Source organism: Schistocerca serialis, chromosome 7 (genome assembly GCF_023864345.2).
Source record: "Schistocerca serialis cubense isolate TAMUIC-IGC-003099 chromosome 7, iqSchSeri2.2, whole genome shotgun sequence".
Taxonomy (NCBI): domain Eukaryota; kingdom Metazoa; phylum Arthropoda; class Insecta; order Orthoptera; family Acrididae; genus Schistocerca; species Schistocerca serialis.
This window is the reverse complement of record NC_064644.1, coordinates 189200199-189214979: the sequence shown is the minus strand read 5'-3', so window position 1 is coordinate 189214979 and position 14781 is coordinate 189200199. Positions and strand designations below refer to the sequence as shown.

General features: G+C 43.9%; 1 protein-coding gene across 1 annotated transcript in view; it reads left to right on the top strand.

Annotated features, from left to right (window-relative positions):
* LOC126412963 (ankyrin repeat and SAM domain-containing protein 1A-like) overlaps nt 1–14781 on the top strand; it is a 611160-nt gene that overhangs the window by 466608 nt on the left and 129771 nt on the right. Inside the window, exon 8 of the mRNA XM_050082855.1 lies at nt 7367–7526. Coding sequence (XP_049938812.1) covers nt 7367–7526 — 160 coding nt within the window. The remainder of the gene's footprint in view (nt 1–7366; nt 7527–14781) is intronic.

Sequence of the window (14781 nt, the reverse complement as noted above, 5' to 3'; positions counted from 1 at the left end):
GTGAGTTACTGCCAGTACGTAAACGAGTTTTCACATGCTGATTGTAGCATGGTTATTGGACCATATCGCTTATCGCTTTAGGAATAACTTGCCTGTACACGATAGCCGTAAGCTCTTTGAACGTGAAAAGTTCACCGTCACGTACCAACGAAGTTTTTCACGACGGCTCCGTTGTACAAACTGTTGTCGGTGCAGGTGTCGCACAAATTCTCTATGAAAATCCGAGCTTTGGACAGTACTTTACACGTGAGGCATGCATCTTGACTTGCTTGCAGCTGACTTGATTTCCAACAGACTTGAGTTCCTGAGAAAGGCAATGGTGTTTACGGTCAAAAGCTCGATTTTGTTAGAGAAATTTTTTTCTAGGACTATTTGTAAGAACACTAGTTAGTAATCGATTCGATATTTACAAGAAAAACTCTCACTTGCTTTGGGTGTGTATTTTATACGTACAATAGCGAATACTATAAAATTCAGTGACCGATTTTACACTGGCCAGTCAAATTGATGTGACCCCCTACCAAAAGCCTGAATAACCTCCTTTTGCAGCGCGAACAGCTGTGAAACGTGCAGGAAGAGGGTCAGTGAAGCTCTCGAGGTTCCGAAAGGGATCTTGAGCCATGCAGACTTCATTGCCGTGGTCAGATGCGCTAGGTTTCTCGGTTGAGGACCCACGGCGCCAACAGCCCGATCGAGGTGGTCCCATATTTTTGGTTAGGTTTAAATCCGGGGAGGCTGGTAGTCGTGGGAATACTTTAAACTCTTGCTGGTGGTCTTCGAACCGCACACGTGCACTGTGAGCTGTGTCGCACGTTACATTGTAGTGCTGGTATATGTCGTCGTGCCGAGGAAAAACAAATTGCATACAGTTGCGGACATGGGCCCCTAAGGATAGATGCATACTTGTGTTGATCCATTGTGCCTTCCACTCTGACCAGATGGCCCAATGAATGCCACGTAAACATTCCCCATAACATAACTCATGTAGGGTATTTGCTTTCAGACGATTCATGCCGTTTACGCCAACATCCGTCTGTCCTTTAGACCATAAAACGATTTATCTTAAAAGGCCGCCTGTAGCAGCTCAGTTGACGTCCAGTTGCGGTATTGGCGTGCAAATTCCAGCCTGCGTCGCCGACGAACAGCAGCCGGCATGGGGGTATAAACCAGGCGTCTGCTGCGGAGACTCATGCGCAGCAACGCTCGCTGAACGGTCGTTGAGGAGACATTGTTCATAGCCCCTTGGTTCATCTGGGCGGTCAGTTGCTCAGCAGCTGCACGTCTATTCTCCTGTTCTCTTCTCCGCAGCCGTCGTTCGGCCCAGACATCCATGGGCCCTGGTGCACCGCAGTTGCCTCGGCGCTTGTTGTGGATAGCACCATTTTGCCATGCACGATACAGTTTAACAACGGCAGCACGCGAACAGTTATGGCTCTGAGCACTATGGGACTTAACTTCTGAGGTCATCAGTCCCCTAGAACTTAAAACTACTTAAACCTAACTAACCTAAGGACATCACACACGTCCATACCCGACGCAGGATTCGAACCTGCGACCGAAGCGGTCACGCGGTTCCAGACTGACGCGCCTAGAACCGCACGGCCACACCGGCCGGCTGCGATCAGTTAACAAACTTAGCCGTTTGGAAATGATTTCACTCTTGTCCCGAAAGCCAATGATCAGATAAATCGCTCTGGTCCTCGCATCAAGACATCGACTGTACTGTTTTCCGCTTCTCCCGACATACTTCACATACCCTCCACTGCTGGTACTGCCACCTACCGTGTGCGAATGGTTATCGAATGTTGACGTTGAACATAGGCGGTACTCACATTGATGTGCACGGGATTAGTCGAGCGGTCTAAGGCGCTGCAGTCATGGACTGTGCGGCTGTTCCCGGCGGAGGTTCGAGTCCTCCCTCGGGTATGGGTGTGTGTGCTTGTCCTTAGGATAATTTAGGTTAAGTAGTGTGTAAGCTTAGGGACTGATGACCTTAGCAGTCAAGTCCCATAAGATTTCACACACACGTTGATGTGACTGAACCATATACTTAATCGATAGTAAAATTACTAAATTAATTTCCAAATTAATAAATGTTTGGTTTTCTAAAATGTGTTAATTTGGTTCATGCGGTTACGTTTCGCAACTGTAAAGCTGATATGGGAGCCCTTGAGGAAGAGGCTCATGCAGTATCTTTGCACGGCTGTGTCGAGTGGGTTCCTGTTGTCAACGGAGTGTGATACGCCCCTTTGCACGATACAAGCTACCGTTACACGTTAGAGATAGTTACGCCGTTCCCTGTGCCAACAATATGTATCACTAAAGGAAAGGGATAGAGTTCATAGAAAATATTCTCAGGAGTCTTCAGATCTATCGAATTCCAAAAGTCAAGGCCCATTTTCTTGCCTGGTTATTATGTTAGTAACCATGGTCATTCCTGCCGTAAGTGGCGAAAATAATGGCTAAACATTTTTCAATAAAAAACGCTACTCAAGACAATGCTAAGTGGTTATAGCTGGAACAAATGATGATCTACTACCTAGGCCTTACTTGCTTGTGCAAGAAGGAAATGTGTTTTCGCGTCTCCCGACTAGGTTCATATACCCTTCACTAATAGTACTGCCACCTGCTGTGTGCGAGTGGTTATTGCATGTTGACGTCGAACATAGGCGGTTATATTTTACTTGTAAATATCTCGACATAAAAATAAAAGTGGTGGCATTTGCAGGACGTAAATCAGTTAGAGCTAAAATAATCATTAAAAATGAGGCAGTGGAGCAAATTATCAAATTCCTTGGTGTTGGATCTATGATACTACTCTCTCATGAAATAATGATGTAAATACAAAGTATGGAAATTTTAGCGTCTGTGTGGCACAACCAAATGTCATGTGGAAAATAGCGCAAGAGATACTTGTACATTGCTTAAACTGTATAAAGTGATGGTAGTACCAAACTTGTATGAATCTGAATGGTGGACACGACTTATGGAAAGGGAAGAAAGTACAGAGCTGAAATCGCTTAGATGTGTCATTGCCTACACATTACTTGATAGGAAGAGAGGTGAAGATACCAGGGAAGAAGTAAACATATGTAAGCTGGTCTGAGAGTGAAGTTCTGCAACAAATGAGAAGAGCTTGTAACAAGAATGCAGTAAACCAGAAAACCGTAGTGCTGATCCTCCACGGTACACAAAACAGGTCAGAACACTGTTGCAGAAACAATGGAAAAAAAAGTATGCCAAATTGAAAGAACTCAAAATCTCCTCGCTGTCGAAGTATCAACAAAATCGGGGGGGGGGGGGGAGGTTCATTTGATCATTCTCCCAAAGAAACGAAATACAGAGCAGAATATTTGAAGACGGAATAAATATGAGATGATAACATTTGCAGCCATTATTTCTCAGTTCCTACACAATGTTAATCATGTAGATAAGAATAAATATTATCCATTTAATATTTATTTTACATCTAAAAATTTCATCTGTGATTGTATTAGAGATAACTTAAATCCGTAAAACAAACAGCAGTTGTTTAACTATACATTCAAATGTTCAAATGTGTGTGAAATCTTATGGGACTTAACTGCTAAGGTAATCAGTTATTAGACACACAAAGTTTACTGGCAACACGTGTAGGTTAGCTCACTGTCAACAGCTATAGGATTGTGATTTATCACCTACGAGGAGAACACGGCAAGTGCCATAACCCGATTTCCCAGAAATTTCGCTCAGTGAAAGAGGAGCCAAAGTAAGCGAACTCGTATCTCGGCTTCCGTAGATACTTGATCGTTTCTGAGAAAACGACGGTCGAAGTATTCGACTTACTTTAGATGCCTTGCAGCGCGTGATAATCTCAGTCGAAATTGTGGCACAGTGGATAGCATCGCGGCCTCTCACTTTCGAGCCTGTGTTCATAACCCGGTAATTTTTTATTATTTTATTTTGCTTTATTTTGATTTCATTTTTCTAGCCATGTCCGTTGAAGGTTGCTACACGAATGTTTCTTATCAAGTTACGGGCTACAAGGACGTTATATTAATTCTAAAATTACAGCCGGCTTTCACTATAAGTGTCATACATGTATTATGTAATATATGTGTGTATCGTATTTTCATAGGTTAAAATCTTTTTAAATTCTCATTTTCTTATAGTTCATTCATATACTAATTCATATATTAATTCTTATATTTATTCTTCAGGACGTTTCAGTGTATTCCTTGGATGGTACCGATCGTAGAAACAATCGAAACATAGCAATTCGCAAGACCACCGGAATCACGGGAAGGCAGGTTTGCCACAGTGATATCTCTTCGTGTGAATTTCACTCTAGAAAGAAACGTCGTCAATATTGCTCAAGATTTCACGAGTTGACAATAATTTCGCGGCAAACCATGCATAAAGTATCGTTTTGCCAAAAACAGGCGCTTGCAATCCATTATTAATCAAGATAACTACAAGAATTTCATCGAAAACAATTTCTAATATTTTCTCATTCATGTACTTTTTTTTTTTTAATTCATTCAGCAGATACAAATTGTTAGACGAATAAGGAAAACGTTATTTCAGTATACATTGGAAAACATTCGTGCAGTAATATTCTACAAACGTGGGTAGTCACGTGAAAAATAAAAATAATAATCGGGTTTCGACCACGGGGTGCTGAAGTGAGAAGGCGCGGCGCTAGGCAATGTGCCTTCGTTTCGACTGGGAATATCGCAAGTTAAAAGGTGTCTAAAGTGCGTCGAAATCTTTGACCATCGTCTTCTCAGAAACGGTGGAGTAACTACGGATAAGCTGAGATACGTCTTTGCTTATTCTGGCTCCTCTTCCACTGGGCGAAGTTTCTGGGAAATCAGGTTATGGCACTTGCTATGTTCTCCTCGTCAGTTTGATACAGTATCATTGTCCATAGTAGGAAAATCTAAAAAATGGTTCGAAATTGCTCTGAGCACTATGGGACTTAACATCTGAGGTCATCAGTCCCCTAGAACTGATAACTACTTAAACCTAACTAACCTAAGGACATCACACACACCCATGCCCGAGGCAGGATTGGAACCTGCGACCGCAGCAGTCGCGCGGTTTCGGACTGCAGCGCCTAGAACCGCGTGGCCACCGCGGCCGGCGAAAATCTAAATATTATACCCAGTAACACTGCATGTTCCATAACAAAATATATACAGTTAACCATTTATCTTATTTCATACTTCAGTGATGTTACCTAATACGAATAGGTGAAACACGTGTGGTTGGAAACAAACTAAATGTTCGTTTGTTAAAAACTGATAATGTTTACTCTTGTATGTGTATATGATACACACAACTCAAATACAGTTTCATCGTCGTGATCGTTCACTATTTTTTTTAAATTCTGTTGCTGTTAACGACAATAGTAATTTCATGTGACTTGGTGGCCTGGTGCGAGTCTTTCAACTGGACGCTGAATCGGCGACTTGCGTGTCCCTAACCTTCCCCAATTATTCATCAGGAGAAAAAGGATCTACAGTTTGACGTGGAGTTCGAACTACGTGTCGTTCCTAGCGACTCTTCGCATCGTTGAGAGATGTAGGCTAAGTTAAACGCTGACTGAAAATCTGCGTGGCCCGACCGGAATTCGATCCCGCGACCTCTCGGATCCCAGGCACGCGCTTTACAGACTAGACAACAACTAGACCACCAGGCCTGACGCCGCTGAAGATAGGCATTGTTCTAGAACGCTTTGTGGGTGTTCATCAATAAATATTTATACGGTGGGTGGTAACTACGTGGATGTTCTTCCCCTCCTTTCCTGTTCCAGTCGCGAATGGCGCATGAGAACAAGCCTCCGTATGAACTCGAATCTCTAATGTTACTTTCACGGTCTTTCCGCGAGATATATGCAGGAGGAACCAATATGTTAATGGACTCGCCCAGGAACGTACGCTCTGAGAACTGCAACAGTAAACCACTTCTTAATTATGCCTCTCTTGTAGCGTCTGCCTCTGGAGTTGGGCGAGTGAGTGCCTCACCAAAAGAGCACGTGACAAAACGCACTGCTTTTTTTTTCTCTTTTACCTTAATCAGTTCTACGTGGTTGTGGGACAAGGCTGAGGAGCGACAAACTATCGGCAGAATGAAGGTTTTTTTCCTTTTTTAAGATAGCTTTTTCGTGGGTGGACTACACTTCCTGAGGATCCTTGCAATGAATCTCGTTCTACGACTAGTTCTATGTAGTCGTCCCATTTTGTTTCGCTCCGCGCATACACACTCAGATATTTAATGGGCGACTGTTTCCATCTGTTTTTCAGTAATCAAAGAAATAAGTCCTTGCAACTATTAATGCACAAATGTTATATTTGTCTAGGTTGACGGTCAGGTGCCAACCCCTGCACCAGGTGTCGATTCTCTGCAGGTCTTCCTGCGTGGCACCACAGTGTGCGAGTACTGAGCGTTACCACTTCTCTGTACACAACAGCATCATCCTCGAACAAGCTTATGGAGCTTCAAATATTGTCGAATATGTCATTCGTATACATATTCAGAACCAAATGGTCATAAAATACTCATGGGGGTATGTCCGAAGGGAGCTTAGGTACAAAGCTTCGTCTTCACTAAGAATAATATGCTGCGTTCCATTGGCAAGTAGTCGTAAATATAATGACGAATTTGGCCAGATGTTTCGTGAGCTTCTGTCGAACGCCTTCCGGAAACCGACAGTATGTTATTTCTGTCCGTGTAAAGAGCGCGGTGTAGTTTTTCTCACGCCGTTGACAGTTAGAGGTATTAATTATTAATGAAAACCAGCTGTATTATTTCACATCCATTGTGATACGACCGGTTTCGTTTCTTCGAACACCTTCAGGTTGCCTGAGTTAAACAAAACAGGAAAGTGTGCTAAAGCTACGGCATCTTAAAGACTTACACTGATTACATCCTTACCTCATCTAGTCCTGCTTAAGTGAAAATATAAATGGTCTGGTTGTCGCATGTAATGTTAAACACCAAATCAAAGAACACTGATCGTAAACATTCTGCCGACCGCTTGGTGTAATTATGGCGATCAGACAGGGCTTGCTGAGACACAAAAAACTGCCCAGACAAAGCCGCTCCACGACGAGAGAAAACATGTAAACGTAGTATTTGGCCGTTGTGGAGTGTGATAGTCAACTGTGGGATCATAATCGTTACAAGCAACGACAAAACCTTAAGTACAGAACTAATGTGAAAGAGTGTACAATTAATGCCGCAGTTCGAAAGTAGAACCGAACGAAAGTTAACAATTATGCACAATAACGAGGGAACAGGCGACAGTGCTTACACCAAAGTACATCGTCATTTCACAGCTGTGACATTAAGTGAATAATTATAGGTATCGCTTGTGTTGCAGGGCCAGCGACGGGGGCATGTACCAGACGCCGCCACCGCCGCCCAAGTCGCTGCCGGACAGCTTCCTGTCTGCTGAGGAGGGCGACCGGATCAGCGTGTCTTCGTCCAGCAGCCTCTACATGCCCATGTGTGGCTCCGGCGGAGGGCACGCCAAGGTCTCGGTGAGTACCGGCTGCAACGGCACATTTCGCATTACGTCAATCCTATGCCAGATATCGTTCGTGTAACGAGGCAGCCGTCAATTTCAGGAGTCATGGACGAAGTGTGTTAAGAAACACCTGGTCTTTGTTTTACGAGGGGAAGTTCAATAACTAATGAAAAACATTTTTTTCCGGGCCGTTTAGTTGAAAAAATGCGGAATCTGTTGTGAGACATCGTGGAATATTCGTGCTTCAGCCCCAGTAGTTCCGATATGTGGCGGCGCTACATGTACCCTTCAAAATACCGTCTGTAATGATGCTGCTTTCCAAGCAGAGAGCTATCATTGAGTTTCTTTTGGTGGAAAATAAAAGCATCGCATGTACACTACTGCCCATTAAAATTGCTACACCAAGAAGAAATACAGATGATAAACGGATATTCATTGGACAAATATATTACACTAGAACTGACATGTGATTACATTTTCACGCAATTTGGATGCATAGATCCTGAGAAATCAGTACCCAGAAGAACCACCTCTGGCCGTAATAACGGCCTTGATACGCCTGGGAATTGAGTCAAACAGAGCTTGGATGGTGCGTACAGGTACAGCTGCCCATGCAGCTCCAACACGATACCACAGTTCATCAAGAGTAGTGACTGGCGTATTGTGAGGAGCCAGTCGCTCGGCCACCATTGACCAGACGTTTTCAGTTGGTGAGATATCTGGAGAATCTGCTGGCTAGGGCAGCAGTCGAACATTTTCTGTATCGAGAAAGGCCCGTACAGGACGTGCAACATGCGGTCGTGCATTATCCTGCTGAAATGTAGGGTGTCGCAGGGATCGCATACACGCTTCCAATGTGCGTTCACCGCGATGTCGCCAAACACGGATGCGACCATCATGATCCTGTAAACAGAACCTGGATTCATCCTAAAAAATGACGTTTTGCCATTCGTGGACCCAGGTTCGTCGTTGAGTACCCATCGCAGGCGCTCCTGTCTGTGATGCAGCGTCAAGGGTAACCATAGCCGTGGTCTCCGAGCTGATAGTCCATGCTGCTGCAAATGTCGTCGAACTGTTCGCGCAGATGGTTGTTGTCTTGCAAACGTCCCCATCTGTTGACTCAGGGATCGAGACGTGGCTGCACGATCCGTTACAGCCATGCGGATAAGATTCCTGTCATTTCGACTGCTAGTGATACGAGGCCGTTGGGATCCAGCACGGCGTTCCTTATTACCCTCCTGAACCCACCGATTCCATATTCTACTAACAGTCATTGGATACTGACCAACGCGAGCAGCAATGTCGCGGTATGATAAACCGCAATCGAGATAGGCTACAATCCGACCTTTGTCAAAGTTGGAAACGTGATGGTACACATTTCTGCTCCTTACACGAGGCATCACAACAACGTTTCACAAGGCAACGCCGGTCAACTGCTGTTTGTGTATGAGGAATCGGTTGGAAACCTTTCTCATGTTAGCACATTGTAGGTGTCGCCACCGGCCCCAGCCTTGTGTGAATGCTCTGAAAAGCTAATCATTTGCATATTACAGCATCTTCTTCCTGCCGGTTAAATTTCGCGTATGTAGCACGTCATCTTCGTGGTGTAGCAATTTTAATGGCCAGTACTGTATTCGTAGGTGTGTGCAGTCTTTCTACGGAGACATGGCAGTGAACGAAAACACGGTGAGTTGTTGGGCGAGGTGTCTGTCATCATTGCAATAGCGTCGCGAAAATCTGTCCAGTCTCGCGCGTGCCGGCCGGCCGCACGCAGCTGTTGACTCCTACAATGTTGAAGCGTGCGGACAGTCCCATTCGAGGTGATTAACGGGTCACAAACATCTCGCTGCTCACCGGGACATAGTAATGTTGCCTCATTCCTCTACTAGTTGCGGTAATCAAAGGTTTGTGCCCACGGGGTTACTCGCCGCCTAACAGAAGACCATGAAGAGCAATGAAGGACAATCTTTGCGGAATTGCTTGCGCATTACGAGGCTGATCGCGACAAATTTTTGTCGAACATCGTCACAGATAATGAAACATGGGGTGATCACTTCGAATCGGTAACAAAACGGCAGTACATGGAGTGCCTCCACATCACATCTTGTCCGAAGAGGAACTTGAGAGCTGCACCATCAACCGGTAAAATCATGGCGACGGTCTTCTGTTTGATGTTCTCCCTCATGGTGCAACGATCAACTCTGATGCGTATTGTGCTACCCCAGGCAATTGCAGAAATGGCTTCAGCTTGTTCGTCGCCGCAAAATTGCAAATGAACTTCTTCTTTTCCATGACGATGCAAGACCACACACAAGTCTGCACACCCGAGAAGAGCTAACAAAACTTCATTGGACTGTTCCTCATCCACCCTACAGCCCGGATCTCGCATCTCGCCTACTTCCGTTTGCCTAATGAAGGGTACCATTCCATGGGAAGCAACACGTGGATGATTGGAAAGTTATTGATGCAGCAAGACGTTGGCTCCGATATCGACCAGTAGAGTGGTGTCATGTGGGTATACAGGCCCTCGGAGTAAGGTGGCGTAAGGGCGTCGCATTGAACGGAGGTTATGTTGCTAAATAGGATTTCGTAACCAAAAGAGTGGGTGATGATATGGTGTATTGGAATCATGAATTTAACCAACCTGTTTTCAGAAAAAAGTACTGCATTACTTATTGAACTCCCCTAATATAAATAGCAGCAGTTCAAAGTGTTTCCTGTAATGAAGTACAAACATTCAGACAACTCTTCGTAAGATTTCAAAGTGGTGCAAAGTTTCCAACTTACTTTCCTTTCAAAAATGCAAAATTTTCTACTTCGGAAAATAGAATAAACGTGGTACCCTCTGATTCCAGTAAGGACAAGTGACAGTCGCTCAGTTCTTACAAACATCAGGTTATAACAATTTATCGTGATATGAAATGGAGCGATCACATAGGCTCAGTAGGAGATAAAGCAGATGGCAGCCTCTGTTCATTGACAGAACACTAGGGAAATGGAATCAGTGTACAAAGGAGATTGCTTGCGAAACATTCCGAATGGTCATATGTTTGTGTGATCCATGGTGGAGCGTCACGGAGATGCCGGAAGGACTGAACTAACAAAAGCTTTATGATATACACAAACTATTGAAAGCCTGCTTAGTAAGTTTCAAGAACCAACTTAAGTAATGAATCTAAGAGAATATTACAATTCCCTACGTATTGCTCCCGTAGGGATCGCAAGGTTACTAGATTTCCATATTCGTCTAGAAAAAGTGTACTTGAAAAAAAATTACAGGGTATTGTTGATACACTTTTTACTGTTTTTCCACATAATCGCCATCCCGTTCACTGCGAGTAGTGAGCTGTGACACAAACTTCTTTATGCCCTCCTCGAAGAACTCTCCCACCAGCTCCTTCTCCCACATCTGAATCCTAAGGCGCCAAGTTAGGGGAGTACGGGAAGGGGATTCAAAACATCCCAGCAAATGAGTCCATAACCTCCTCCTTGGCTAAGGCTGTGCAACAAGCACGCTCCTGTGGTCAGCATTCCCCTCCTTTCGTTTTGAATGCTCCTTTTGATTTTTTTAGGATCTTAGAATATCGATGTGCACTGATGGTCTCCCCTTAAGGCAAAAATTCGACCAAAATGATGCCTTTTCGGATCCAAAACACTATGGTCCCGATTTTTTTGCCCGAAATTGTGGCTTTGAATATTTTGACAGATAGGGAATTGGTGTGACGCCACTGTGACGTCTGTCGTTTTGCATCAGGCGTCTAATGAGGCGCCCACTTTTCATCTCCAGTCACAATGCGTAGAGCCCAGGAAACCCTCATCTTCCAACTCAAGTCGCTCAAGAAACTCGTGGATGCTAGTGACCAGATTTTTCGCATGTTGATCAATCAGCTGTTTTAAATCCTATCTTGTGCACAGTTTCCGATATCCCAGCGTTTCTGTCATAGTCTTGTATAAGAGAGTTCTGGAGAGTTGTGGAAACGTCGTAGAAATTTCATCCACTGCCAATCGGCGGGCTTCATGAATAGTTTCCACAATTGTTTGCATCAACTCATCAGTCAAAACGGAAGGTCTTTTCACTCCTCTGTTCGTCATGGACATTTATTCTGCCTCCAATAAACCCCTTACGCCATATAAACAGACTCGTTCTGTTCACAATAAGTTCCCCGTAAAGCGTTTTCATTTGCGAAAAAAATTAGGTAGATGTTATTCCTTGCGCGAATAGGAAGCGGTTCACAGCACGTGGTTCACACTTGGCGGGATTTCTTACCGGTATCCTTCACCCCACCTGTACGATGCAATGTGAGTTCACATACTAAACGTGTTTGTGCGATGCTAATTGCGGTCAGTGTTGTCAGCCTTCAAAACAATAGCAGAAACCTTAGCCCGTTGTAGTCCCAGTAATTTACTTTCTGGACTTGTCTCATAAGCCCACACTGAGGCGTTTAAGCATTCGGTCGTTTCGCGCCACATATCGTGAGTAGAACAGGAAGAAGCCCTGGCAACTGATAGAATGGGATTGGAAACGGTAGAATTCCCATGTCGTACCAGCATTATTAACTCAGTTCCAGTCAAACAAGAGTATACTAATATGTTGTCTGTCCCCAGAGGGCACCAAATTTTACTTAATAAACTGTAGAATGTGATGGAACACAGCAGTGTCAGCAACACCTTCTTGCTGAAGCTGTGGTTCCAAGAATTGCTCTTTGACACTAAAGGTTATCTTGAGGTGTCTCGTTACTCCATATGGGGCAGTTACGTTCCTTAACTTTTCCGCAGATGTGATATGTGGCTTCATCAGTGTACAAAATTTGATGCGTGAGGTGTTCGTTGTGTGCAGCCACTATCAGATCATAACATGCAGCTTGCCGAGGTATGAAATCTGTTTGGTCTAATTTGTGAAGCACCTGATTGTGGTACACTTTTCTTAGTGTACAGTGTAATTCTTTATAATCGTTGATTTCGGGTCGTCATACTTGGTAAAACGACGAGTTGATGCAGTCAAGAGGTTTCTGATTAGCTGAACAGCCTCTTGTGGAATAGGTGGTCCTCCTGCGCGTGATTTGTCGGCAACGTTTCCAGTTCTGTGGATCTTATTAACAAGTAACAAAATGTCTTGTCTTGTTGGCGCTGGCGTTTGAAATTTCTCAGTTGACTCCTGCTGCACCTCCATATTACAAAAAAAAAAAATCATGCAATCCCTCACAAACAAAAGACACACGTCCTGATACCGTATGCATTCTTATTGATTATTCCGAAAAATAATAGACCCACGTTATCACAGAAATTGATTTTGATGATGTATTATGTAAATGATCTATTAGTTTTTGGAAATGGATGACCACCCTCTACGTGTCGAGCTAATCAAATATTTTCGGAAATACTTCATATGATCGTATTTTGATCATTAGTTGATGGTGTCGGACGCCTTTCGGAAATCAAGGAAAACAGAATTTACCTGAATTTGTCGTTGCAAGATGTCGTTTCATCAATGAAGCGAGCTGTTTTTCACTTACACTTCTTTCCTAAATCCGTGCTGATTTTTTGAGAGAAACTTGCTTTCCTCCAGGAACGACATCATGCTTCAGGGTAGCTTTCGTATGAACAAAAAGCTATTAATCGGAACATTTGTAAAACATACGAACCCTACAAATCACATATCGTATTTCCGTTGATGTAGAACGTGTTATGTTACACGACGAGAGAAGTGCTGAATTTTTAGAAGTACAGGGCGATCCATATAAGCCTGAACTAATTCCCTCCAAAAGTTCGTAGAAACGGGAAAGTTGTTGTAATGACCTCAGTAGCTCTGGAGGAATTAGAATGAGTTACTACTTTGGTCGATATAATGCCGTGCTTACTCGGCTCGTGTTAGTTAGTTAGTTAGTTAGTTAGTTGTCTCGTCTGTCGCGGTTTGTAAAGTCTGAGTGTGTAGTTGGGGCCGCGTGGCAATAGCGAACAAATTAGTGATTGTTTCATAGTCTTTAGCTGGCAGAAACAAACGGTACACACTTCGAGAGCCGCTTTTCATCGTGAAAACATATTGGAAGGCAGACTCATTGGTTACGACACAATAGGCGTTCCGGAAAGAATTCAGTGTACGCAGTGTTCAGACAGGCAACAATTTTATTCATTGTAAGGAAGCTGGCGACAACTGTGACAATGGTAAGCACAGACCATGTGTGAGTGCACGGTTTATTAATAATGTTCGAAGACGCTGAGCGAACTCTCCAGGGAAATCGTTGCGTCGGTTGTGCCATGAGACAGCAACTTCATATGGCACATGTTAGAGAGCTGCGAAGATATCGGTATTACAACCATACAGAGTGCACATGATGCAAGCGTTGCAAGAAACAGTTAATGAGAAAAGAACTCGTTACCGTCGATGGTATCAGAGGTTTTTTTATTCAACGGCCAGACATTCTCCCTATAACTTGATTTACAAGTGAGGCATTGTTCCATCTGTCAGGTTACATCAACACACAAAACAGCAGGTACTGAGATGTAAACCACCATATCATCCACGTAACACCACTGCATGATGAAAAGTTTGGAGTTTGGTGCGCGGTGTCAGCTTCCGGGATTGTTGGCCCCATTTTCTTATGTACAACCGTAGACACTACAATGTATACGGGCGTCTTCAATACATTTCTGGAGCAGCTGGCTGAGACCAAATATCTACAAAGTTATATCCAACAAACAACAACATGTCGCACGTCTAGCGCTTCCATGCAACTTGTAACAAGTTTACGAATAATCTCAAAAAATTTGTGCCCCCCCCCCCCCCCTGCCCGCGATCATCCGACATAACATCCACGGGTTTTTTCTTGTGAGGGTATCGTAAAAGCTGAGTGTACAAGAATAGACCAAGAACAACTGCAGAACTCCGTGAGGTCGTTACACACGAAATTAGAAACATTAGCGAGGATACACTTCAGGAATATGGTCAAACAGTACAGCTGTGCATTGTTGTTGGTAGAGGGCACTTCCAAATTTCCTGTGAGGACTGTGTGTGTGTGTGTGTGTGTGTGTGTGTGTGTGTGTGTAATCTTCCAATTGTGTATTATCACCTCCCAGAATTGCGAATGTGTCCAATTATTGGTCCCAATGTTGTAGCTTAATGAAGTATCCAGGTTTGTATGGATCGCATTATAGCTTTCCACTGCAGCAATCACTTCGTCATAACTGGCGGATTGTTGTTCTCACATGGCTTCCTTCAGTTTTCGGAAGAGGAAGAAGTCCTCTAGTGCCAAATGTTATGAATAAGGTAG